The sequence below is a fragment of the Larimichthys crocea genome, chromosome XI (genome assembly GCF_000972845.2).
Source record: "Larimichthys crocea isolate SSNF chromosome XI, L_crocea_2.0, whole genome shotgun sequence".
NCBI classification, from domain to species: domain Eukaryota; kingdom Metazoa; phylum Chordata; class Actinopteri; family Sciaenidae; genus Larimichthys; species Larimichthys crocea.
Window position 1 is genome coordinate 7,284,131 of NC_040021.1, and position 23,926 is coordinate 7,308,056.

At 41.4% G+C, this 23,926-nt stretch overlaps 1 protein-coding gene across 2 annotated transcripts in view; it reads left to right on the top strand.

Annotated features, from left to right (window-relative positions):
• Positions 1 to 23,691, top strand: part of LOC104926134 (dihydropyrimidinase-related protein 5) — a 28,979-nt gene extending 5,288 nt beyond the window's left edge. Inside the window, exons 2-16 of one of the 2 annotated variants that reach the window (XR_003463171.1) lie at positions 1,255 to 1,544; positions 10,267 to 10,381; positions 11,690 to 11,839; positions 16,440 to 16,598; positions 17,962 to 18,141; positions 18,310 to 18,378; positions 18,591 to 18,635; positions 18,728 to 18,803; positions 18,907 to 19,063; positions 19,164 to 19,305; positions 19,614 to 19,756; positions 19,863 to 20,070; positions 21,060 to 21,243; positions 21,321 to 22,525; positions 23,370 to 23,691. Coding sequence is in view for 1 of the 2 variants with exons in the window: in XM_027284031.1 (XP_027139832.1) it covers positions 10,271 to 10,381; positions 11,690 to 11,839; positions 16,440 to 16,598; positions 17,962 to 18,141; positions 18,310 to 18,378; positions 18,591 to 18,635; positions 18,728 to 18,803; positions 18,907 to 19,063; positions 19,164 to 19,305; positions 19,614 to 19,756; positions 19,863 to 20,070; positions 21,060 to 21,243; positions 21,321 to 21,402; positions 23,370 to 23,373 (1,710 nt within the window). In the remaining variant the exon portion in view is untranslated. The remainder of the gene's footprint in view (positions 1 to 1,254; positions 1,545 to 10,266; positions 10,382 to 11,689; positions 11,840 to 16,439; positions 16,599 to 17,961; positions 18,142 to 18,309; positions 18,379 to 18,590; positions 18,636 to 18,727; positions 18,804 to 18,906; positions 19,064 to 19,163; positions 19,306 to 19,613; positions 19,757 to 19,862; positions 20,071 to 21,059; positions 21,244 to 21,320; positions 22,526 to 23,369) is intronic. The other variant, XM_027284031.1, reaches the window with a different exon arrangement.
• The last annotated feature ends 235 nt before the right edge of the window (positions 23,692 to 23,926 follow it).

Here is a 23,926-nt window from a genome sequence, read left to right on the forward strand (position 1 = left end):
GTGGAGAGGGTGGCTTAAGAGGATTTCTTAGAGTTCAGTCAGTGCAGAAGAAAATGGGAAAATGTAGCTTTTTTCTTATCGGGGCTGGAGGCTGAATGATGTTTTCATCAGTTTACAGCTTTGATAATGAAATATGAGCGGGAAATTCAATGTTCTACTGTTTTATGCAAGCTTAGTGAAGGGTGCATTAATCTAGGTTGGCATAAAATCATTTTTAACCACTGAGTGAGAAAGGTTCATATTTATTTTATGTACCTTACGGTATAAATTGTTGTCAATCCTCTCAAAATTATATAGATTTGCTTTGGTGAGAGTTTGGGCAGTGGTAGCAGTACTGATGTGTACTGACACGTATTGTCGGACTACAAAATACTATTCATTTAATTATAAGACACAAACTAAGAAGTAAGAAAAACATATTTAAATTACATTTTAATGACAGATTTAAATATTTGAAGGAAGTGAGTAAAATAAAATATATGTCATAAGTCAATTTATTTATATAGCACATTTAAATACAACAAGACATTGCCCAAAGTGCTGAACAATGTCAAGACAAAAACAAAAATACATTAGAAGGAAGGAAGAAAAAAAAGTAAATAAATAAAACAAGTTAAAGACAAATTAAGCAATTACTTAGAGCAATAAATAGTCATAGATACTGTAGACAATAACAGAATTGAAACTTATCAACTCCCCAACGCAAGCGTGAATAAATGTGTTTTTAATCCAAAAGAGCCCAAAAGATATGAAAAGAAAGAAAGAAACATGGCATCAAATTAAAAAGCTATATACATGACTACACCTTAAACTAAATAAATGAAGGTGCTGAAAGTCAAAGTAGTGTAATTATTATTGAGGTAATAGAGCAACTTTGTCTTACTAACGTAAAAAACAATATATTTACACTTAAAACAGTGTCAACACAAGCTTTATTAGTGGCTGTTCTGAATGATTGTATATTAATAATTTTATACTGAGCACCCATGTCTGTTTAGTGGATCAAATGCTCCAAAACAGCCAAAATTAAGACTACACTTTCAATCCCAATATATTTGTCTCAATTATATAAAGATATTCTGGAGTTAGAACAATTATTTCTAACTAACATAGAGCTACTATTTATTATTATTTATTTATTTAGATTCATATTTTTATGTTCATATATGTGCCTCACTGATTTAATAATTAAAAATGTAATCAGAATAGTTTACCTGTCAGTTCTTGAGCCACTAACCGCCAAATTTCCCACAGCACTTGAAGGCAGCACACGTCTCTGGAGTCAGGAGACACGCCCCTGTCTACTGAGAAGAGGAGACCCCATCGCCGGACACATCTCGTCTCCTATTGGTCCGCTTTTCCGTTGCTCAGGTTCGAACGCCTTCTGATTGGCTGCAGCCGGACCGTCGGCATTGAAGCATCTGCGGCTCGCGCTGTGCCAGCTGTCCTCGCGCACTCTGCTGGTGCTGGGCAACGGAGAGCGAGAGAGAGAGAGAGAGGCGCGTGCTAGAAGGAGGATCTGTGAATCTGGAGAAAATTAACGGGTAAGAAGCTAAAAATGTGTAAAAAAATTAAGAATTTAACGTTAATTTTACAGCTTGACAAGAATTAATGGTCAATATTCTTATTTAGAGCGTTAAAAACCGTTGTTACATGTCGTCTGACGTTAATAACCGCAGCGTTCAAACGTTAATATACGTTAATTTTCCACTTTGGTACGTTAACGGTTAACAACGGTTAATTTCTGTGTCTCTTTTTAAATTCCCAGTCACGAAATGATGTGATTCTTCGTTTACACGTTAATTAACGTGATCCTGAATTATATGCTGAATGAAATTGTGTTAATTTCACATATAAACCTGAAAGAAAAAAAAAAAAAACGGAAGATTGGTCCGTATGTTGCAGCCAAGCATCGTCTGCCTTTAGGCGACGAAATGTGTGTGTGTGTGTGTGTGTGTGTGTGTGTGTGTGTGTGTGTGTGTGTGTGTGTTTGGCGTGCCATCAGTGCAATACGGCTGTGTGTGTGTGCATGAGTGTGTGTTGGTGTTATGTAAGTCTCTTACTCGTTTATAGGTTATTCTACCACAAATATATCGAGTCACAGTGATGATGAAGAGGAAGGTCCGGAGTCGTCATGCATACAAACGAGCCTGCTAATGTCTGTTAGGTGTGTGTGTGTGTGTGTGTGTGCTGAACAGGTGATCTCCTGTTTTACCTTTGTTGGACTCTGTATGGAGAGATTTTCATGCAGACCTGGATCAGTTGGTGTTGAGGCCTTCATCATTTGGCTCTGTGCAGCACAGTGAATTGAATAAATTAGAAAGCAGCCTGATTAGATGATGTAACCTGTTTGCCATCACATGGTAGGCTACATCATGGTTGCATCTATTCTGTTATTATCATATATAATTACTGTTTTTTTTGCATTATCTTCACAGATTTTCAATGAAATGTCATGTTGGAGAGGTTGTAATTAGACGAAGATAAATGGGCAGTTTGTACCTGTGACCCTGAAAAGGATGACTGATTTAGATGAAAGATGAATGGATATTTGAATAATAATATATGCCTTCTGTCTAATCATCGAGTCAAGTAATTGTTTTAGCAATATTCCAGTCGTATATATATGTTACTGTGAGCACACACATGTTTTGTGTGTGGCTCTACGTGGTCAATTTCACGAACCCTTTCAAGGAAGTGTCTTAAGTTTTAAGGCCTGGGTGTCGATTGGCCACGTCAGCAGGCAGAAGTGTTATTAGCTGATCTGAACGACAAGCTCTCTCGAAGACGGTGGGAAAAAGTCTGCCGTCATAGACGAGGGCGAGACCCGATGAATCATGGAAATGGTTATTAAGGGTGCACACTTTCACACAGCCTCTCCTCAAAAGGCACGTGTGGTGCTGCACTCGTGAAAAGTGATTGATTAGGACGCCGGGTAACACAGCCGGGAGAGCACATACCACGTGTCGAGTCCTTACTGCAGCAGCACGGGTTCAAGTCCAGCCAGAGGCCGTTTGCTGCATGCCATTCACTCTCCATCAATAAAGCAAACACACACACGTGGTCAATCACTGCGTGGAATGTGCATGATTGTCAGATTGTTTGTTGACATTACAGTAACTGTCAGATGTCCTGATTCTGGAGAGGCAGGAGAAGGTGTTTCAGATGCCGCTTGACCACCCGATCTGGGAATTCATCAGCTGTTGTCAACGATTTAACCTCTGGGGCCAACAGCCAATATTTTGGGGCTTCAGTGTAGCCTGGAAAACAGACACGACGTCCCCTGCAGTCAGATTAGCAACTTGACATGCAAGAATAACTAGAAAGAGAGACAGATATTTGCATATAAATGCAAAGAACTCTACTAAATCGACACCTCTCTTGCTCTCCACTGTTGCAAGCTTGATTTGTCAATATTACTCAGACTAAAAGAGAAATGCCAGAACACTTCCCATGGCAACATCTTGGTCCATTGCCTGCAGATCCTGCATTTATATTCAGATATCTGTTTGTAGAGATCAGAAGCATGCTGACTCTTTTGATGCTGGATATTGCAGGGTCGTCCTGTGAGGAGCATAAACGTGCTGCATGAGATTTTTCGACTAACCCGAGACAGCTGGAGCGAAGGGTAATAAGACACAACAATGGATGGACGTTTATCACAAAAATATAAAATATACAGCGCGATGAGCGTGCATGCAGAGACAGACAGAGTAATCCTCTGAGTGATGTCCTAGTTAGTTATGTGACGGCTGTGATTGTCTGTTTATCTGTGTGTGATTCACTAATGGCTCATTCATCCATGAACCTCCAGCAGCACCCACAGCTCTCCAGACCTCATCCTGTGTGCAAGCTCTATTTTTATCTCCGATTGGTTGTAAAGTTGCCTGATGCACGTTTGTTCAGCCTTTTTAAATAGCCCTACTGTTCACACACACACACACACACACACACACACACACACACTGTACACCGTCCCTCCCTGTGGCGATTAGTCTCCAGATCAAGCAGGAGTCGGGCAGCAGCTGTCCACTCCGTTCTTCTCACTTACAGCGTCACACACACATATTTCCATACCACACATGTAGCCTGCACTTGCCCAGACACCGACATCTGAGGACGTCAGCAGCTCTTAAGTCACATTCAAACTGTTTCTAAACGTGCACGCTTTGTTGTCTGAAAATAGATGCATCACAAACTGGAGGCTGTAATCTTTATGCTGCTTTTTTATTTGTTTCTGATCGCATGATAGATTTAGACGTGCTGACAATTCATTTCTTTATTAATAACATGTTTTGCTTGTTTATTTTAGTTTATATACTTCCCAAGGTGCTTTGACCTCTCTTAGTTTTTACTATGTTACTAAAATAATGACTTTTAGGTTACGTTAGTTTAAGCATTTAATTGAATAGAAATTTCTTCTTTATCAGATGATACCAAGCAACAACATTAAACATAAACAAATACATACAGAGAATGATTGTCACCTCACTTTCTTTTATTATCTAGTTCGACAGTCAGTCTCTAGCATAAACAGCTCTGCTCTAAAACAGTTAGTTGCCTGTTCCCAATGGGAGCACAGGACACCTGACCCGTCCACTCTGCCTTAGGGTTAGGGTTAGGGGTTAGGGTAAGCCAGTAGGGTGGGTCATGATCACTGACAGTAAAAAGAATGGATGTGTTATTATTGGAGCCGTTTCTGATACTGGTGTCAGTATTGAAACAACCATAAAATTAAAGGTTAGGGTTAGAAAACTTGACCAGTTCATGGTAAACAGCACCAAATGATAATAGGCTGGTGAATTGTTCAGGGTGTACCACGCCTGGATTAGGCTCCAGCACCCCGCAACTCAGATGAGGATAAGTGCTTACAGATAATGGATGGATGGAGCTCACATGCGTTATGACAGTTACACAACAGAAATAGTTTGAATCCTCAATGAAAGAATCAGAGGGTCTTTTCTTGTACAGTGTTGTCTCTGATGCAGAAACAGACTGACAGGAAGCTGCGAGATGGCTGTGTGTCTGGTATGACCATGTTGATGTGAAAAAATGTGTGTCTGAGTCTGGACTAAATCTGCCTGCTGCTCCTCATTCATTATTAATTAACACCCCCATTAAAACAATCTGTCTGCACAGAGAGGACAGGACTGTGTGTACATCTATAGTACATATGTGTGTGTGTGTGTGTGTGTGTGTGTGGTGTGTGTGTGTGTGTGTGTGTGTGTGTGTGTGTGTGTGTGTGTATGCTGAACCAGCTGGTCACAGGGCAAGTGAGAAACGCTGCCTGGTGTGTCCCGGTCAGTCAGTCAGTCTGTCTGTAATACCTGCTATGACACAGCAGAAAGTGATCACACACATTGTAGACCTGCACAAGTCTGACATAGATCTGCATGTTGGTCTTTGGAAGTGGCTCACATTCTGAGACACCAACCTGACCCGAGGAAGTAGCCCTGACAACCAGCAGTCCACTGCTCACAGCACTTCATGTCGCCTCACGTAACGTCCCGTCGCAACACCTCACGTTGCCTCATGTCCTATAACGTCTCCTCAGTCACATCTCGCCTCACGTCGACTCATATCACTTCAAGTTGGCCCACTTCTTGAGCCCAGTCTGTGTTTCTAATCCAAAAAATGTTATGTAAGGACGAACAAAATGTCTTTTCGTAGAAGAAAAATCAGTGGTAGATTATCAATACGGTGGGCGATATAATGAATGAAGCCAGATTGAAAACTTTATTTATTTATTAATTGTAAATCTCAGTTCACTCGTTAAACTTTGCAGTGACACCGGTTATATTATCCACTTGTCCAGCTCCGGGTCTGGCACGACACCGGCTCTGCTCCCTGTCAGCATTCCCCTATAACCTCCACTTTCCGGTGGTCCAAAAAACGGCTGTGGTACAAACACTAACACTCCCCCGGTGCTCTGAGCTCACAGTCCGGGCAGCCCGGCTAACAAACTGACTTAACAATAGCTATCAGCAGCTACAGTTTAGTGTCCATCAGGAAATTCTGTAAACATAGTGCCGTAAAGCGTTACGTACTTCTCTCTAATGACTCGGAGCACAAAGTTACGTAGTGTGAGAACAGACGTACAAATGACAGAGACACCATTCGCCTGATTACAAGTCAGTGTATCGTCAACATATTTTAAACTCTGTTAGTTTATGAGAGAAAAGTTACATAATGGCACGAAAACTACTAAAACAACAGACGCCACTATAGCTTAGGAGTCATACAGTGAGCACTCTGATTGTTGTGCTCCCTTCTTGTGAGCAGACAGAGGGCAGTAATTAAAAAGGAGTGTTAAAGGTGTCACTGTCCAGAATGTCAAATCTAAGTTGACTTTAATTTCCTCTGGCTTACAGTCTTGACAGACACACAAAGCTCCCAGTGTCTGATCGAGGTCTGTTTAGTCAGCGTTCACAGTCCCACCCACACAGTCAGTCAGCTGTGTGGGTTTGGATGGAGCTGACTGGAAAATAGTGACAGCAGCAGCTTCAGCCTTTAAACATCAGTAATAGAGTCATGTAGACATCACTCTGTCAACCTCACTGTTTCACACACACTCACTTCACTCGTCTGCCCTCGTCTCTTTAATCCTGCACAAGATGAAACACTGACACGTTTGAACGTGACGGCATCCAGGACAAAACCAAATAAAAACAGAACAAACACTGCATGTTACATGTCCAATAAATATAAGTGATTCATCTGTTTCATCCCATTTCTGTTTTTATCAGGCCATAACATCAGGATTTAATGCCAACAACACTCTGTATTTGTTATGTGTTAGCACAATTTAATATCAGAAGCTATATAACCAGCAGAACTCAATCAGTCATTTGATTTGGCATCAGGCCAACCGTCCCAGTATGGTATCAGTTTCTACTGGATTTACTGGACAGCGGCAGGTCGCTCTCTGTATAAGTGGTAGAGGTCTAGTTCAGTCAGTATCACCTACATACAGGAGTGACATACAGTGTATGAGTCGTCACAGATCTGCTTGTAGAAAAACAAACTTACTTCTGTTTTATATTCTGCTTTTCAACTTTTTATTTTTCCAAAAAAAAATATTTCACAGTTTTGTATCTCCTGAAATATTTGTCTAAAGAAATACGCTGTTTTGTGGACATGGCGAACTTTAAACATGAATGCAGCATTTAAATATAATAATATATTCTTTTATATAACCCACAGACAGTGTTGGGTCAGATTATTAAAGATCATTTTCAGTGTTGTAAACTGTAGTTGTTGTTGTTGTTGTTGTTGTTGTTGTTAGCACGGTTATCAGCCATCCACTGGCAATCCCATGACGCCTTGGGTTTAGTCTGTGTGGTCATCTATGTGGCAGCTCTGATTATAAACACATTGCACATTGGAATAAAATAACATTTATTTAGAGGGTTGATTGAACATTGGATATCATGTAAAACTAAAACTTGCCGTGTTTTAAATATATAATCAAAATGTAATCAATCAGTCCATGACAATTGGCCGAAAGAACAACAAAGAAAATATTTATATTACAATGACTGACCTGATGGGGGCGCTACAGTTAAAGGCCCGAAGGTCAAACAGGTTGAGCTTCGATCAGACAGACTACAGAAGGAAAATAGTTTTGTCATATTCATATATTAATTCAACAGCAAGTGAATTGGTAAATCAGTCTCAATGTTTTAGTATGCATCACCATACCATGACATGCCAATTGTGTGTGTGTGTGTGTGTGTGTGTGTGTGTGTGTGTGTGTGTGTGAGGCTTTTCCACTGAAAGCACTCCAGTTCTCATCCCCTGGGAAACCAGAGTCTTTTATTCGAGCTGCCAGGCCTTTAGGGCTTTCCATACTGCACCACCCCCCATCACCACGATGTTTACCACCATCACTTTATCTTTCATCTCGACACAATCATCCCCTTCTCCTCTTCATCACTGGATTCTTATTCCTCTGCCTCGTTCGCCATCGTGCCTTTCCCCTGTCAATTTTCTCTGGGTCTGACCCAGAGCTGAATGATTTCAGGTTAGATCTGAAGCAATCGTCTTACGATATGCCTCAGAGCAGGTCACTCTGACCTACACATTTATATTCAGACCAGTAAATATCATCAGCCTGGTAGATCTACCAGGCATATGTGGAATATTTTGGTATCTCTTGTATGTTTTTATCACATAAAAGTGACTTGACCAACATGCAAACATAAACCTAATGCATTCCTCTGAGTGAGACTTTCTGCCTTTCTTTCTCCACATCACTGGACCCATTTTAGTGTCATCAGTTCTGGGTTTAAATTTGTGGCTCTGGATGTTTTTCTCTCCTCATTATTCTGTTCACTATTCTCTTTCTTCTCCCGTCGCTGCCCTCCTCTCTGCTCTCCTTCCTCGCTCTATTCTTCCTCTCTTTTGAGCTGATTCTGTGTGACTGGGAGGCCATTGTGTCCCACCATCAAACACATTGCATACAGGCATCCATGCAGAATACACACACACACACACACACACAATCACACACACAGAGGGATGTTTGCTCTCAGTTTGTTGATCCCATTAGATGCTTGCTCGATCTGAAAGTATCACATATTGGATTAAAAAAAAAACACATGGCAAAATACAATTTTCATTTACAGGATACTTATTTAGACATTCACAGCAAAAATTGTACTAATCCATACATTTACTATACGTCACATTCATTCAGAATATATTTTATTTGGTGTTGGAATTTGAAGGTGAAGCCACATACCTGTACTGTGTATCATTCTTAGCCTTTGCGAGTAAAATTCTCTCTTATTAGGTTCAGGTGCTCTAAACAAGCTGACACTACTGTAAAATCCTTTTAAGTCTGTAATTATAAAATGCAAACCTTTTAAACCTGCATTGAGTTCATGAAAAATTCACCAGCACATAAACAGACTGTGACATGCACTGTAACTAACCTGAAATTACCATCGCCAGAAGTTCTAATTATCTTTTCTAAAGGAGGGGGCACGAATACCACCGGGCGTTCATTTTTAAAAGTGCACAGTGTGCAACATGCAACAGAAATGCCTGAAATTAGGTTAATTAGATCCATGTTTCCTATAAAATCATTGCATTGCTTTATATGTTTTATATGTTCATAAGTACAGCTGTAAACAACAATTATTTTCACCATGGGTCATTGAAATCCTTGAAAGTTTGTGAATTTGAGGGTAAAACACAAAACACAATCTGTATGTATCAAACTATGCTGTGTTAGGGTCCTTGAATTTGTAAGAATTTGGCCTGGAAAGTCTCGCTCATCAATCACAGCTGCATTCATTTAAGCTAAAAACAGAAGTTATATTTGATTTAAAATTTGATTACTCATCATCAGTCCTTGAGTCTGGAAATTTCAAATCAGTGAATATTTCTCATTTATTCTTTCTTCCTCCTGGCTGTACTCTGAGAATCTGTAACATTCCCACAGAACCTACAATAGATTTGTAAATTATAGATCCTCAGCTCGCCTCTTAATATTTCATAGGCTGAGCTGACACGCTAAAAGCTTGGAGGAAGTTTTCTGCCTGAATATGAGCAGAGTTGGTGTAATTATAGACGATTGTCCCCTCATGTTTTGGAAAACGGATGCAGCATTGTACCAATCTGTTTTTTTACTGAGATAATATATCTACATAACTTCTGTAACAAAGACTGTGAAACACATTCACTGCCACAAGCCACATGTGAGTACACGATACTACAGGATGTTGTTATTTGGCAAAATTCATGTTGGCGGTTGTTTTAGATTAGTTGTGGGAGGACTAAGCAAAGGATCTATAGATAGTCCAGCTTCCTACAACTGACTAGACAGGTGCAAGGCCAGGTTTAATTGTAGTTTTTGAAATATTGAACACATTAAATACTGAATTGAAACTATTTCTCCAGGGTTGTGAGGCTCATAGCTCATCATAGAGACGTAAACATTTCCCTGTGCTTCCTCTCTGTCTAGACTATTTTTGTTAACTCTTCTTGATCCTGTCCACCTCTTTGTCTCCATTCAAACACCTTTCTTTTACAATCTTCATGAATAAACTTCATTTACTTTGTGGTGAAATGCATCTGAGCACAGTCGAGTGGAACAAGTGTTTCCTGTTGGACTTCCACTCAAACATGCCAAATGAGTGACGCAGCAGCATTTTCTTGGTTATTTCCCAGTTTTTTCCCCACAAGAAGCTGCTTGTATCGAACTCGAGCTCTGTGTTAATGTGACCTTGATGTTAAATGTCTTTTTTGTTCCTCTGGCAGGATTATGGCTGCCAACATGGGGTCGATGCGTATCCTCATCAAGGGAGGGAAGGTGGTCAATGATGACTTCACCCAGGAAGCGGATGTCTACATTGAGAACGGCATCATTCAGCAGGTAGACCGCATTTAGACGCACATACTGTACACATGCATACACACATTAAAACATATGCTGCATCCTGACTTATTACTCGGTCATGCACACACCCCACACACACACTGTCCAGCTGTTAGCGTGACTCATTTCACAATAACACAGTACAAGAGAGCATGAACCATGCAGTGAACTCTGTGAGCCTTTCAAGATGATAGTGAACACTATAATTAGCTTGCAGAGCGTCGTCATGGAAATAAGCATCGGTTTATGTGAAGAGGATGCGTTTGACTCAGAAACCTGGAAAGCTGTACGACCGCTAAATCTCTCCACAGCAACGGCAGCACGCGAGCTTAAACAGTTTGTCTTTAACAGTGTTTCTTTTAATCTTTCAGTGCATTATGTAGGTGATAATGCACAACAAAGTGTGCAGATGTAAAAAAAAATAATGGCTAAAAAGTGAAGGCTACGAACACTGTAACGCAAAGCAGAGTGGTATTTCTCTTCTGGCTCCATCATACTCCCACTCAGCTGCAAAGTGTTGGCACTGTCTTTGTCAACGTTCAAGGATGGCCGTATCTTATTAACAGTCATGTTAGCTGCTCTGTGAGGCTGTACTTAAACACAGCTGTACTGCAAGCTACTGTCAGCATGCTTACATGCACAGTTACAACGCTAATATGCTGATGTTTAGCAGGTATGATGATAATCACAATAGTAGTTATAATAGTAGTATACTAGCTATAAAAATAAAAGAGATACAATAAATACAAGTAAACAAATAAATACAGAAATATACATTTTGGTGGGAAGTGTCAAACTGTGCTTCTGTTGGGAAGCTCATAAATGATCAACTATGGCATAATACTGAGACTAGACCATCGTGCAAAGGCACCGTCAGTGAAAGATGAGTGGCGTCTGAATTGATTGACGACAATCATGCAGCATAGATGAGACTGCTAACATTTGTTATTTAGCAGCAGACACAAAGTACAGCTGAGCCTGATGGGAATCTTTAGTTTTGCAGGTATTTGATCAATTCATCCAATAATTGTTGAGCTATTTCAGACCAAACATAAAAATCTGCATCAGGTTCATTGTGGTACAATGTGCCAAACGTCTCTCTTATCCAAAGAACCTTTGATGGACTCTCTTTTAATATGCCAGCTCAATTTAATGGACTACATTAAAGCTCCATTGACCCAAACGCCAGTGTCCTTCACAGCCCTTTATCGTCTTTATACATTCATTGGTTAAGATGCATGTTATCGGGACAGACCGCATATTAATGAAGTTGTGTAATTTGTGTGTTTGTGTTCTCCGTGGCAGGTTGGAAAGGAACTGATGATACCAGGCGGCGCCAAGGTGATTGACGCCTCTGGAAAGCTGGTGTTGCCGGGCGGAATAGACACCAGCGTGCATCTGCAGGAGACTTTCATGAACGCCAGCATTCAGGATGACTTCTACAGCGGGACCAAGGTACACACACACACACACACACACACAGGACTGTGTTATGACTAGGCTCGTCAGCATGCCTGTGATTAAACACATTTAGAAAGTAGAGACAGCTGTCATACACATTCTCTCTCTCTCTGTCTCTCTCTCTCTTTGTCTGTCTCTCTCTCACTCTCTCTTTTTCTATACTCAAATCTTCAGCCTGTTTTCAGCTTCATATGTTCATCAGGAAAAAATGACCACCATGTGTTCATCACACTGGTTGTGTAGGAAGTAAACCCAAACAGCTGTCAGAAAGTTTCTGGTCGAAAGCAAAGACTTCTCTCTTTACACACAGCTGTTCGCTCTGCCTTCATACTCGGGTTTATTAGTTAAATTCCTTCGGATGCTCTGCGTGTTTTCCGTTGATCTCCTGAGTCTCCGAGCAGAGAGGATGAATTAATAATTAGGAGACTTAAAAATTCAAAACAAGGAGTGTAATTGTTGCCTGCAGTGGTTTGTGTTGGAGGATGTTGTTGGTTGATTTTGTTGTTGTTGCCTGATTTTTATCACTGGGGGGTTCAAGTCAGTAACTGGGTGTACAAGTGTGTGGCAGTGATTATCGATAATGTAAACTGGGACAAAGATCAAATAAATTACATAGATAATGAGATAAAATATGAAGTTGCTTTACTTCCTTTTCTAATATAGTGAGGAAAGTATCTCTAATAATATTAAAAGATTTATGTATAAAAATAGATTTTGCTTATACTGTGTAAAGTATTATGCATGTGCTGTATTTGACATAAAGCAGCATATTTATCTTTATATTTTTATTTTGGCTAAGTCGCATGGTAACTATTAAAAGCGAAATATCATTGGACATTTCTGGGGTGTTCCTTAATAAACATTAGAAATTAGTTTATCTAACAGGGTTACATACAGTATGTATATGTCTCTATATGCACTTCTTCTAAACATTGCTGTGTGTGTTTGGAGGATTTTGTGGTAAATGCTGCAGGCGCTGTATCTCAGTGGTGTGAGTCTGAAGGAATGCCAACTGAAGAGCGGTGAGAGGAATTTGAGGCAGGATTGAATCGTCCATATGCCAGCTTTACCCGGCAACCCCCCAATTGCCAACCCCTACCCATTGACCTCGCTGCCGTGGCAACCAAGCCCAGCTCTCGGTGTGGAAGCGAGAGGAAGCAAACGTGTGCGCACGCATGGCCGTGGTAGTATTGTGTGGTCTCCATGGTGACTGCGTTGCCGCGGCAACGACTCATGTGCAATTGTGATAAACCCCCCAAAACTATTTCCCTCCCAATGCATCCTCTTCCCTCCCACCCATCGTTTTGTAACAGTCTGCTGCTTCCTCTCTCTCTCTTCCTTCGTTCCTTTCTTCCTCTCGACTGTTTCCTCTGCTTCACCCTCTTCTGTCTCACCCACTGCTGCCCTCTGGGACAAACTCAACATGACTGACAGCCGGACGAGAGATTTATATAACACGGTCAACTGTAGAAATGTGAAACACGCAGCGTAGATGTGTTTATACATTTGTGTGTCCAGATATTGACATTTCAACATGGGGACCTATGGAGTCTGACTCACTTCTATAGCCAGCCCCAAGAGTACGTTTGAGGAACTCTTATCTTGCTTTACAGGGGTTGAAATCATCTAAACCTAAACCCAAACCTACTCTACAACATTTGTACTATTAACTACAAACCAAATACACTATCCTGTACTAACACCGTACTTAAGTTTGAACCCCTCTCACTATCTACTGCTGTATTGATCAACCATATCCATAAAATTTTTATTTCAGATTGACTGAACTGGATCGCATCAGATGTTTTCCAAATACTCAGCTAGAATATTAGCAGTCCAGCTCTTTATCTCTCCCAGCAGGCACTGCAGAGATCTTTTTAATGTCTCTGCAGGCAGGAGAGGGAGATGAGGAGGAGGAGGAGGATGAAAGAAGATGAGGTGTTGAGCTGTAATGTGATGTATTGAGAGGTTCTGATAGAGGCTGATCAGAGCTGCAGTGGTAATCTGTCTGACACTGATAGCTTCTCCCAGAGTCAAGCCTACAGAGATCCTCTCAGATCAGTCATGTCAGACTCACTCTCAGAGTCTCCTCCTCTCTCACACATACAGAAAATGTCTTTTTTTTATTTTAGACCAGCAAATACTCACATTTAAAAGGTTGGAATCAGTGCTAAATCGATTATCAGCATAGCTGCCAGCAGTAGATGTTAATTTCCTTTCGATGGACTAACACCACACACTGAAAGATGCACATTTCCTCTCCCCCTCTCTGTCAGTTTCACTTTCTCATCATTGGATTATCGTCACAGCAGGGGTTGGGGGTCTTAAACAGTGCGGGGTATTCATGTCAAACACTGTTTGGGGTTTACAAATCACCAGCCACTTTAGCCGTGCTGTCAAGGGGCAGTAATATGTTTAAAGAACCCGAGGGGAGAGACAGTATGTGGGCTGTACTGGGACCTGTCAAGAGAGCTGTTACAACATAAGGGAAATACTGTCTAACAACAACGACAGCAAAGCGTCAAATCACTCGCATTGTTTACAGTATGTCACCCAGGAAGACCCACATACGTCCAATCAGCAGAGCCGTAAGACCACATTAAATAAACCTGGAAAGTAGATTGTGGACACCTTAGCTCAGGATTGTTCATCCCTACCACATGCTCACTTAACCATAACTGCAGCTGCAAGAAAACATGTAAAGATCCTTTAAGAGATGTCATATAAATAAGGTAACTGTAATGATCCCACAGTGGGGAAATTCACTTATTGCTGCAGCTCATATACACAAGGCTGATAAGAAATGACTCATAAATAATAAATATATGGAATAAAGTCATGAAGTCATGCTGGTGTTAAAGAGTTTGATGGCTGTTGGAATGAAGGACCTGTGGTAGAGCTCCTTCTTACATGGTGAAGGAGCTGTTTAAGGCCTCCACAGGAGGTGAGAGGAGTTGTTCATGATGGATGTTAGCTTTGATAACAATCCAATCCCTGGATGTCTTCATGGTTGTTTTGTTTTTTTCAGCTGGGCATGAACTTGTCTGCTCGCATGTGTAATGATGGATTTGACTGCAAAACTGTTTTTAAAAGTGAAATGTCTAAAAACTGCCTGGTCTGTCTGATCTCTACACTGTGTTGGAATGACGGTTTTATTCTGCTCAGCAACACAAATTACAAACTGTTTCATCACTGCAGCACAGCAGACTGGTGATGTATTGTGAACAATAGCTGCCTGTCACTGATCTAAAATTAGATGCTTATTTGGTGATTGTAGTTACACATGGAGCCTAAAAAGAGGAAACAAGGCAGGATGAAAGATCTTTGGCAGAGAAAAGTCAGGGACCGGCCTCTGAATCCCTCACACTGAAGAAAATTATAACGTTCAGTAAACAGACACATCTCTCCCTTTAGCTCCTTCATTCAGTTTCTTTCTCTGCTCTTCTGGAGACGTGTACTGGCAGTAAATTTTAATTAAGACTGTGCCGACAGACAGTGCAAATCCCACAATCCCCGGCTGAGTTCACGTCCTCTGACAGTGATCAATGACACGACACTCTTCATGCACACACGTATGCAGGGACGTTACTTGCTGACGCTGCAGATGATTCACACTGGTTACTATGGTAATGGGAAAAACTGGTAGCTTGTTGGCTGGTGGTGTTGTCAATTAAAAGCAGGTGACCCCGCCTCTGTCTGCGACGCATCTGGAGTCTGGAGGAAGGACTCCACGCTGACCCATAAATCAGAGCTGTTTTTGTCACATTTTATTCAGGCTAGAATGTAGAAATGATCAAGAATGTGCAGAGGAGTCATGTTACATGTTTTAATTTCTCTCTGTTGATTTCCTGTTATAAATGATTATTGCCCGTTTTCCCATCAGTGCAATATCTCTGTATGACTCTGTTAGAGGATATTGAATCTGTGACTGTTTTTGATGAAGAGATGAGGAGAATGAGGATGAGTTGGAGGAAGAGGGTGTGGACATGCGACAGGCATGGCTGAGCAGTATCTGTTGTCATGGCTACACAAAAGTGCACTTACCGTTCAGCCAGCTGAGACGAAGTCACAGCAAACCACTCCCTTCACATCATCGATTTTTCAGCCCATCATCCTCTTTTTCTCCTCTCTAACTTTGTCCATATTCTCCCTTTCTTTGCCAGTCATTTCCTCTCACATCCTCCTCTATTACAACAAACTGTTATGCATCAATCATGAACACTGATATAACTAGACATCTCCTGGTAACATGCAAAACAAACTGATATCTTGTACACAGAATAACAGCAGGAAGAAAAGAAATGCTACAAGCTTTATAGCTGTAAACTGATAGGGAGCGAACTTGTTCTGGATGTAAATGGATAAATTTAGTGTTTGTACAACTGGTAACAAGTCAGCGATACTATGATGAGGGAACAGTTCATAAAGAAACACTATTGCTCATTGTCACCAGGACAAACAGAGTCTATGTGCTTTACAGTGAAATCATTGTTCTCGTCTCTAATCAGTCTCTCTTTTCTCTTCCTCTGTCTCCCTCCTTCCTTCCTTACTTCCTCCCTAATTCACCTCTCCTCACCCCCCTCTCCTCACCCAGGCGGCTCTGATGGGTGGCACCACCATGGTGATGGCTCTGGTCCTGCCTGAACAACACTGCTCTCTGCTGGACGCCTACGAGAACTGCCGAGCTCTGGCTGACGCCAAGGCGTGCTGCGACTATGCTCTACACGTCGGGGTGACTTGGTGGGGACCGAAGGTGAGAGCCGGAGAGGACATGGACACACTTACACTGAAATCATTTACAAACACATTATCACTACATTGCATTATTATTTGTTGTTTCGCTCTTCAAGCCTCCCTGACTGAGTAATGAAGCAGCACATATTCATATGTGGGTGAAATGTGTCATGACCTACATTAAACCTTATATGAACTGGGTTAACACACATGCTCACTGGGCACATCAGGCAGAGTTTATGAGTCAACATGCCTCATTCAGCCTTTGGCATTAATGTCTGCGCTGCATCATCTGCTGACTCTGTGCATCTGCCACATCGTATTATTATATAGTAGCTATTAACATCCTTGTAATATCATGATATAAGAGGCTGCAACTAAGAATTATCAATTAATCTGGCAGTTGTTATTGATTAATTGATCAATCATTCAGTCTATTAAATGTAAAATACTTTAAAATGTCAGAGCCCAAGTACCAACCAACAGTCCAAAAGTTTCATGATTCCCATGATTCTCTTTGAAGTAATCATTATCTTCATTTTTTAATTGTAATTTAATGTTTAACATTATATTAAGCCTGAGTTAGCATACATTCAGACAGGATCAGGTGCTGCCGTGAATCGCTGTATTGTTGTGTGGTGGTGTGTGTGTGTGAGGAGGGTCAGAGGGGTTAGTAAATAGGAAATAACGTTTTTTTTCACTGATTTATCGGCTTTATCAAGTTGGACACTCCCTGCTGCCCACACCGCCACAGCCAAAACACACTACCCCCACTGTAATTCATGGAAAAACGTGTGTTTTTCCATGAATTAGAGTGGGGGTAGTGTGTTTTGAATTACACTGCAACACCAGATTCTGCCTGCGTATACCCTAATTTATGATTTATAGAAATTTACAATACTCAGAAACCTGAAATCTACGCCTGAAGCTTCTTCAGTTAGTCAAGTCAGTTTCAAAGTACAATGGCCCTTTAAATAGAGGAAGAGACTGCTTCTTTCTTATGGACAAAGTATTATCCTTCATTTGATGTTTGATGACCCTCTTACTGCAGTATTATTAGAATATTTCCTCATTAAACATCAGAAGGTTCCTGTTTGCTGCGTTTTTGAGTGAATTAAATTGATTTTCTGAGTGGTGAATGTTTTTGTGGGACTGTGATATTCACCAATGTGAATGTAACATGATCTCATTCTGGCTGCTCTCCAAGCTCATTTCATGCCCCATATAACACACACACACTCTATGCCCACATTTACACTGTCTAACGCTCTTCACTGTCAGCCTTTGCCAACTCAAACCAAAACCTTCTCAGTCCTCGGAGCTGATTGGCTACAAGCATCACTTCTGATCCCTGACCTCTGACCTTTGTGTCCTGCGCTCAGGTGCGTAATGAGATGGAGACCCTGGTGAGGGAGCACGGAGTGAACTCGTTCCAGATGTTCATGGCCTACAAAGACATGATGATGCTGAGGGACTCTGAGCTCTACCAGACGCTGCAGACCTGTAAAGACATCGGGGCCATCGCACGTGTCCACGCTGAGAACGGAGAGCTGGTGGCAGAGGTGCTCATCCAACAAAACACACTTCACTTACTGCCATTTTACCTTTTAATAAAGATGTTGAGCACAATTATTAGTTTTCACTTAACTAGTAACATTTAAGATGCTTTGACCATCTATATGTGTGCAGGGTTTTTTTTTTTACATGTGTGTGTGTTTGTGTGTTGTTAGAGTGCCAAAGAGGCTCTGGATTTGGGCATCAGTGGACCAGAGGGTATCGAGATCAGTCGACCAGAAGAGGTACGTTATTTCTTATTACTTAGTTATATTAAGCCCTACACATGCATCGATTGTATTTTGGACATGGAGTTGATACATGTCATCAACAAACATCCAACTTTCCTCACTAACTGGTCTATTTCCATAAACAAGCTGACCACGTCCACACAGTTCATGATAAAGACCTTATATATAAATGTACATATTAAACTTCTTCATCTTATTTTCTACAGCTGGAGTCTGAGGCTACTCACAGAGCTGTCACCATCGCCAACAGGGTAAACAGACACAAATATACAGATGTTAACATCCTGTCTGTGTGCAACTGTCTGTATGTTATTGATAAATGAATGAATGCTCTTGATTGCAGGCTCGCTGCCCAATCTACCTGGTGAATGTATCCAGTATGCCTGCTGGAGACATGATTGCTGCTGCTAAGATGCAAGGTGAGAGATTTGACCCTGATGATGATGATATAAAGTAGATGGAGACGATCTTCTTCTAACAGCCACCTTCCTCTCCTGTTTTATGTCTGTTCTGTCTGTGCAGGTAAGGTGGTCCACGCAGAGACCACAGTAGCTCACGCGGTGCTGAACGGGATGCAGTATTACCACCAGGACTGGGCACACGCTGCTGCCCACGTCATCGTCCCTCCCCTCCGCCTCGACCCTAACACCCCCAGCTTCCTCATGGGCCTGCTGGGAAAGTATGTAAACAGTCCTGACATTATGTTTTATCATACAGTTCATTAATTAGTGATAAATTAGATCTGTATGGTCGGTAAAGCATGTATATCCTGTTTCTAGTGACACTCTGAGCGTTGTGGCATCGGAGCACCGTCCATTCGGAATCAAGCAGAGAGCTTTGGGGAAAGAGGACTTCACAAAGATCCCTCACGGTGTGGCTGGAGTCCAGGACAGGATGAGCGTCATCTGGGAGAGGGGAGTGGTACGTACACACATCCAGTACACACACACACACACACAAACACCTTTCACCTTTCTGAACATGTTTTTTGTAGTAGAACACAACATATAGCAAATGTATTTAAAGATATTAAACATTGTGCAAAACAGGAATAGAAGTGTATAGAAAATTTTAAGAATGCCTGGATCTCGACAAGTTGACAGTTAACAATAAACAGTACATTTGTTATTATGACTAAAACTGGTCCGGCACACTTGAGGTCAAAACTAAAATTAGTTTGACCCCCCTGCTCTATAATAATATTAAATTAAATGCATTAATATTTGCAGGTTACAGGAAAGATGGATGAGAATCGTTTTGTGGCAGTGACGAGCTCCAACGCTGCAAAGATCTACAACCTGTACCCACGCAAGGGTCGCATCATCCCCGGGGCTGACGCTGACGTGGTGGTCTGGGATCCAGATGCAACAAGGTACGCGGTTACATTTCCGACATGAAGACGTGGCTCACAAACACACACTCGCCATTATTGCCTGAACAAACAACTCTGGCGTTAAATGGCTGTTGTGTCTGCGCAGGACGATCTCTGTGAGCACTCAGGTGCAGGGCGGAGACTTCAACCTGTACGAGGGGATGCGCTGCCACGGCGTTCCCCTGGTCACCATCAGCCGAGGACGTCTGGTGTGTGAGAACGGTGTGTTCATGTGCGCTGAGGGCTCTGGAAAGTTCTACCCACAGCGCACCTTCCCTGACTACCTCTACAAGAAGATGGTGCAGAGAGAAAAGGTGTGTTCACTATCATTCATTAAAGTTGAGTCAGAACAGTGGATGCTCATGCTGGGCTGTGCAGTGTCAGCCGACAGTGAACCTCCCGCAAACACAGCCATCATACTGAGTCTAACTGCACCGATTTGACAGTTTATATAAAGGATTTAATACTCTACTCTCTCTCTGTGCGCTGACACTGTTTTTCTGCTGCTGCTGTCTGCAAAAAACTCCTTCGTGCAGCGTCTGCACAGTTTGTTCTGCTCTGTTTTAGACACACTGGATGGTTTATACTGCTAACTTGTGGGAAATACTTTTCTATTTTTTATTTGTTGTATTTAGGTTAACACAGGGTCAACAATACAATAAAATATGTTCGATGAGAGAAGAACAGGTCAGCTCAGCATTGAGAGTACTAGCAGTGCTAAAAATAACAAAATAGAATAAGATAAGATTGATAGACTTTAATGATCCCAGAGCGAAATTCACTTGTCACTCGCACTATGAATATATAGAAAAAGTCATAAAGTCCTGCAAGAGTGTACTATACACTGTATAAATGTGAAAGGGTTGTTTGTCCTTATTCTTTATAAAGACTTTATTGCTGTTTATAATAGTGGCATTCAAATTTTTAGAAAGTAGAGAGTCTTGAGATTTTACCACAGAAATGTAAAAATATTTGGGGCGTACACAGGCAGAATATCTGGGTCATATGGTTAATTTTAGTCTGAATCTGTACTGAGCTTTAGTCTACTGTTGAGGATGTTCCTTAAGTTAAGAACTATAACTGTCAACTCAAATAAATCGCTGTCATCCTCATTTGCAATTTATGATGAGTGTTATCGACAGAGCTATTATTATCTTATCTGTTAATACTCCCTCAAGCAAAGAAGACCAGATCATAAAATGCATGTTCTTCATGAAGGAGACAAATAAAGAAGAGCAGAGTTGATGCCTCTATGAGCTCTGTGTGTGCTCTGTATTTATTCTCTACCTGTCACCTGTTTCAGAGTCAGGCTTATAAAGGGGTTGCTAGGGATCCGTACTCCGGTGACGTGGCCAAGGTGGCAAATGCCATGAAGAAGGAACTCGGTTTGGGCCCCATTGATGGTGACAATGCCGACAAAGGGCCCCCTGGTGCTCGGGTGCACCAGGGAGTCCGAGACCTCCATGAGTCGTCCTTTAGCCTCTCAGGTAGGCTGGAACAAAACGTAACTGTAGTTTTGGTGATTTCTATGTGCTCAAACTAAACACCCTGTTTTTTCTCTCAGGGTCTCAGGTCGACGACCACATCCCCAAGAGGTCCTCGGCTCGGATCCTGGCCCCTCCCGGCGGTCGCTCCAGTGGTATTTGGTAATCACTGATGCAGAGTGGAGCCTCAACCGTCCGACCCTCCTTGTTTTGTATAAATCTGAGCAACCAGGAAAACTGCACTGATTTTCAATCACAGTCAAGAAGGGAAATATAAATTCAAGCATGTGTCTGTGATCGGTGATCTGCCAAAGTGACTTTTACAACTTCTAATTTGTGTCTTAATTGGAGTGACTGACCTGATTAATTGCGACGAGAGTGAAGGGCTATCTATGAATTTAAAACGTTTTGCCAAATTCAAGCTGATCACACCAACATTGACAAAGTCTGCTCATCACCACCCTGCTTGTGTCCCGCTAAACTAAACAAACTGTGAAAGATCAAAACCAGTACAGTTTTTGATGGTTTGAACTAAAGTGATGTCGACTGAATTATTTAAAAATAGTAGAACTGGATTCAGTGAATTATCTATTATACCCCCGCCACTCACACACACATACACAAACATACGGTACACTGTAGACACCATAGCTTTAGACTCATATGAAGATGTGTGTGGATTCTGTTTGTGATTAAACGCCCGCTGTGCTCGGCTTCCTGCAGCACTGTGGGTTCCTCTAACTGTTTTTGTTTCCACTGGATGAACTGTGCTGTGTAGTGGTGACATCCAACTGCTTTAAACACCGTGTGATCTTACAGCTAAACTCTCTAAACGGAGTCAGACTCGACCTTATCCATCCTCATATTTTCACTGCCTCTGACTTAAACAACACTCACATATCCCAGAAACATTCCTGCCTCACCTGCAATGTAGCAGGGTCTATAGATGGAAGTATAGAACCTGTGGGCTGAGTACTGATCCCACAACACCTAAATGTAGGCTTGTCTGCCATGGAAACGTAGTAGCCATAGACCTTGTGAAAGTTTCTAAATAAAGGAAAGATGAACAGATTTAAACATCGCAGTGTGGATATCGAAGGAGAAGCTTTCTGCGACTTTGCTACTGATAATACACAACATAAAGCGTAATGCTTGATGTAATTTCCATCTATAAAGTTGAATGCTGTGCCTTCTCATTCACCAGAGAGATCACTGAGAGCCTTCTGAGTAAAAACAGGAGCTGTTGTTGGACTGCTGAAAACACCAGAAGGTCTCATTTATCTAAGTATGTGTTAAACAAGCTTGAAATGTGTGCGAAAAGAGCTGCCCAAGGGAAAAGAAAGATTTAATTCAGTTAAAATTACCATGAGCATGCTACATTTATGTAATGAAAACACTAGTATTAGTGTTATAAATCAAAGCTCTATGAAGCTCATTGTTCTGGTTCCACAACCCACAACTTTACTGTTTTGGTTTTCCCTGCTCTTAACAGCCCTGTTTCTGACAATAAAGCTCTGATAAACACAGTGTTAGGTGCTAAGTCAGTAAAGAAAATGGAGCATTTACCAGCTAAAGATACTTTTAACACCGGAGTTGGTGGAGACCAGAACAGTGTTAGAGGGGAGAGGAGAGAATATTGAACTAAAACAGGCTGTAGTTCTGCCCCAAACATGGCCAAAATGATTTAATAGGAAAATGTAGACAAAAATCAGATACAGTGAGGTTAAGACACTTGTAAATAAGATTCAGAATTACTGGTTTTAAAAGTTTGCACACCCGCGAAGAAATCTAAACACACGCAAAAAACTACAAAACTGTTCATACACACAGTTGATAAATGAGGCCCCAGGTTGTCCAACAAAATAAATAGTTGTTGAGTTTCAGTAGCCTCTCATGGAGCACATTTTGAAAGCAGACTTCCTGATTGTAGGAAAATAAAGTGGGATTGTTGTTAGAGAGGTTTGTCTCCACAGAGCAGGAAGATTGAGCTGCACAGGCTGAAGAAAACCACTGACCCTCTCACCTCCTGACGATCTCATTCCTGCCTAGCAGTATTATATATTTATACACGACCACGTCTTCTTGTCTGTGAACTATATATTTAGGATGTTTTTGTTTTGTTTTTTTAGTTGAAAGAATAAATGTGCCAATGTGAATCACCCCGTGCCACACCTACACCCATGCATGAAGAGCACCACATGGAGACAGAGGATTGAAACGTCTCCTGAACGCCGCAGGCTCGCAACGACAACTGGTGCTGTTTTTTTACAATTACCTACGACGGCGTTATTTTATTGTTGGCTGGGTTCGTTGTTTTGAAGGCACTGTGACTGCTCAGTGGCTGTGTGTGTTTGTAGATCTTTGTTGTGTTGGACAGTGAACCTGTTGAATCTGTAAGTGGCTGCTTGTTTCTTACCACAAGAGAATAAAGTGAGAAAAATAATATCTCAATTCTTTTTATGTGTCATGTGATATTTCTAATATGGCAACATTAAACAATTTATCCAAGGATTAATGAAGTAATTGATTAATTAACAGATATGATAGAAAGAAAAACACAGCAAGATCAGAAAATTCTTAATCCAGGGGGAAAACCATGTGTGTGCGGCTCAAGGCTAGCTGCATGGTATCTCTATTACCATGTGTGTGCGGCTCAAGGCTAGCTGCATGGTATCTCTATTTTATG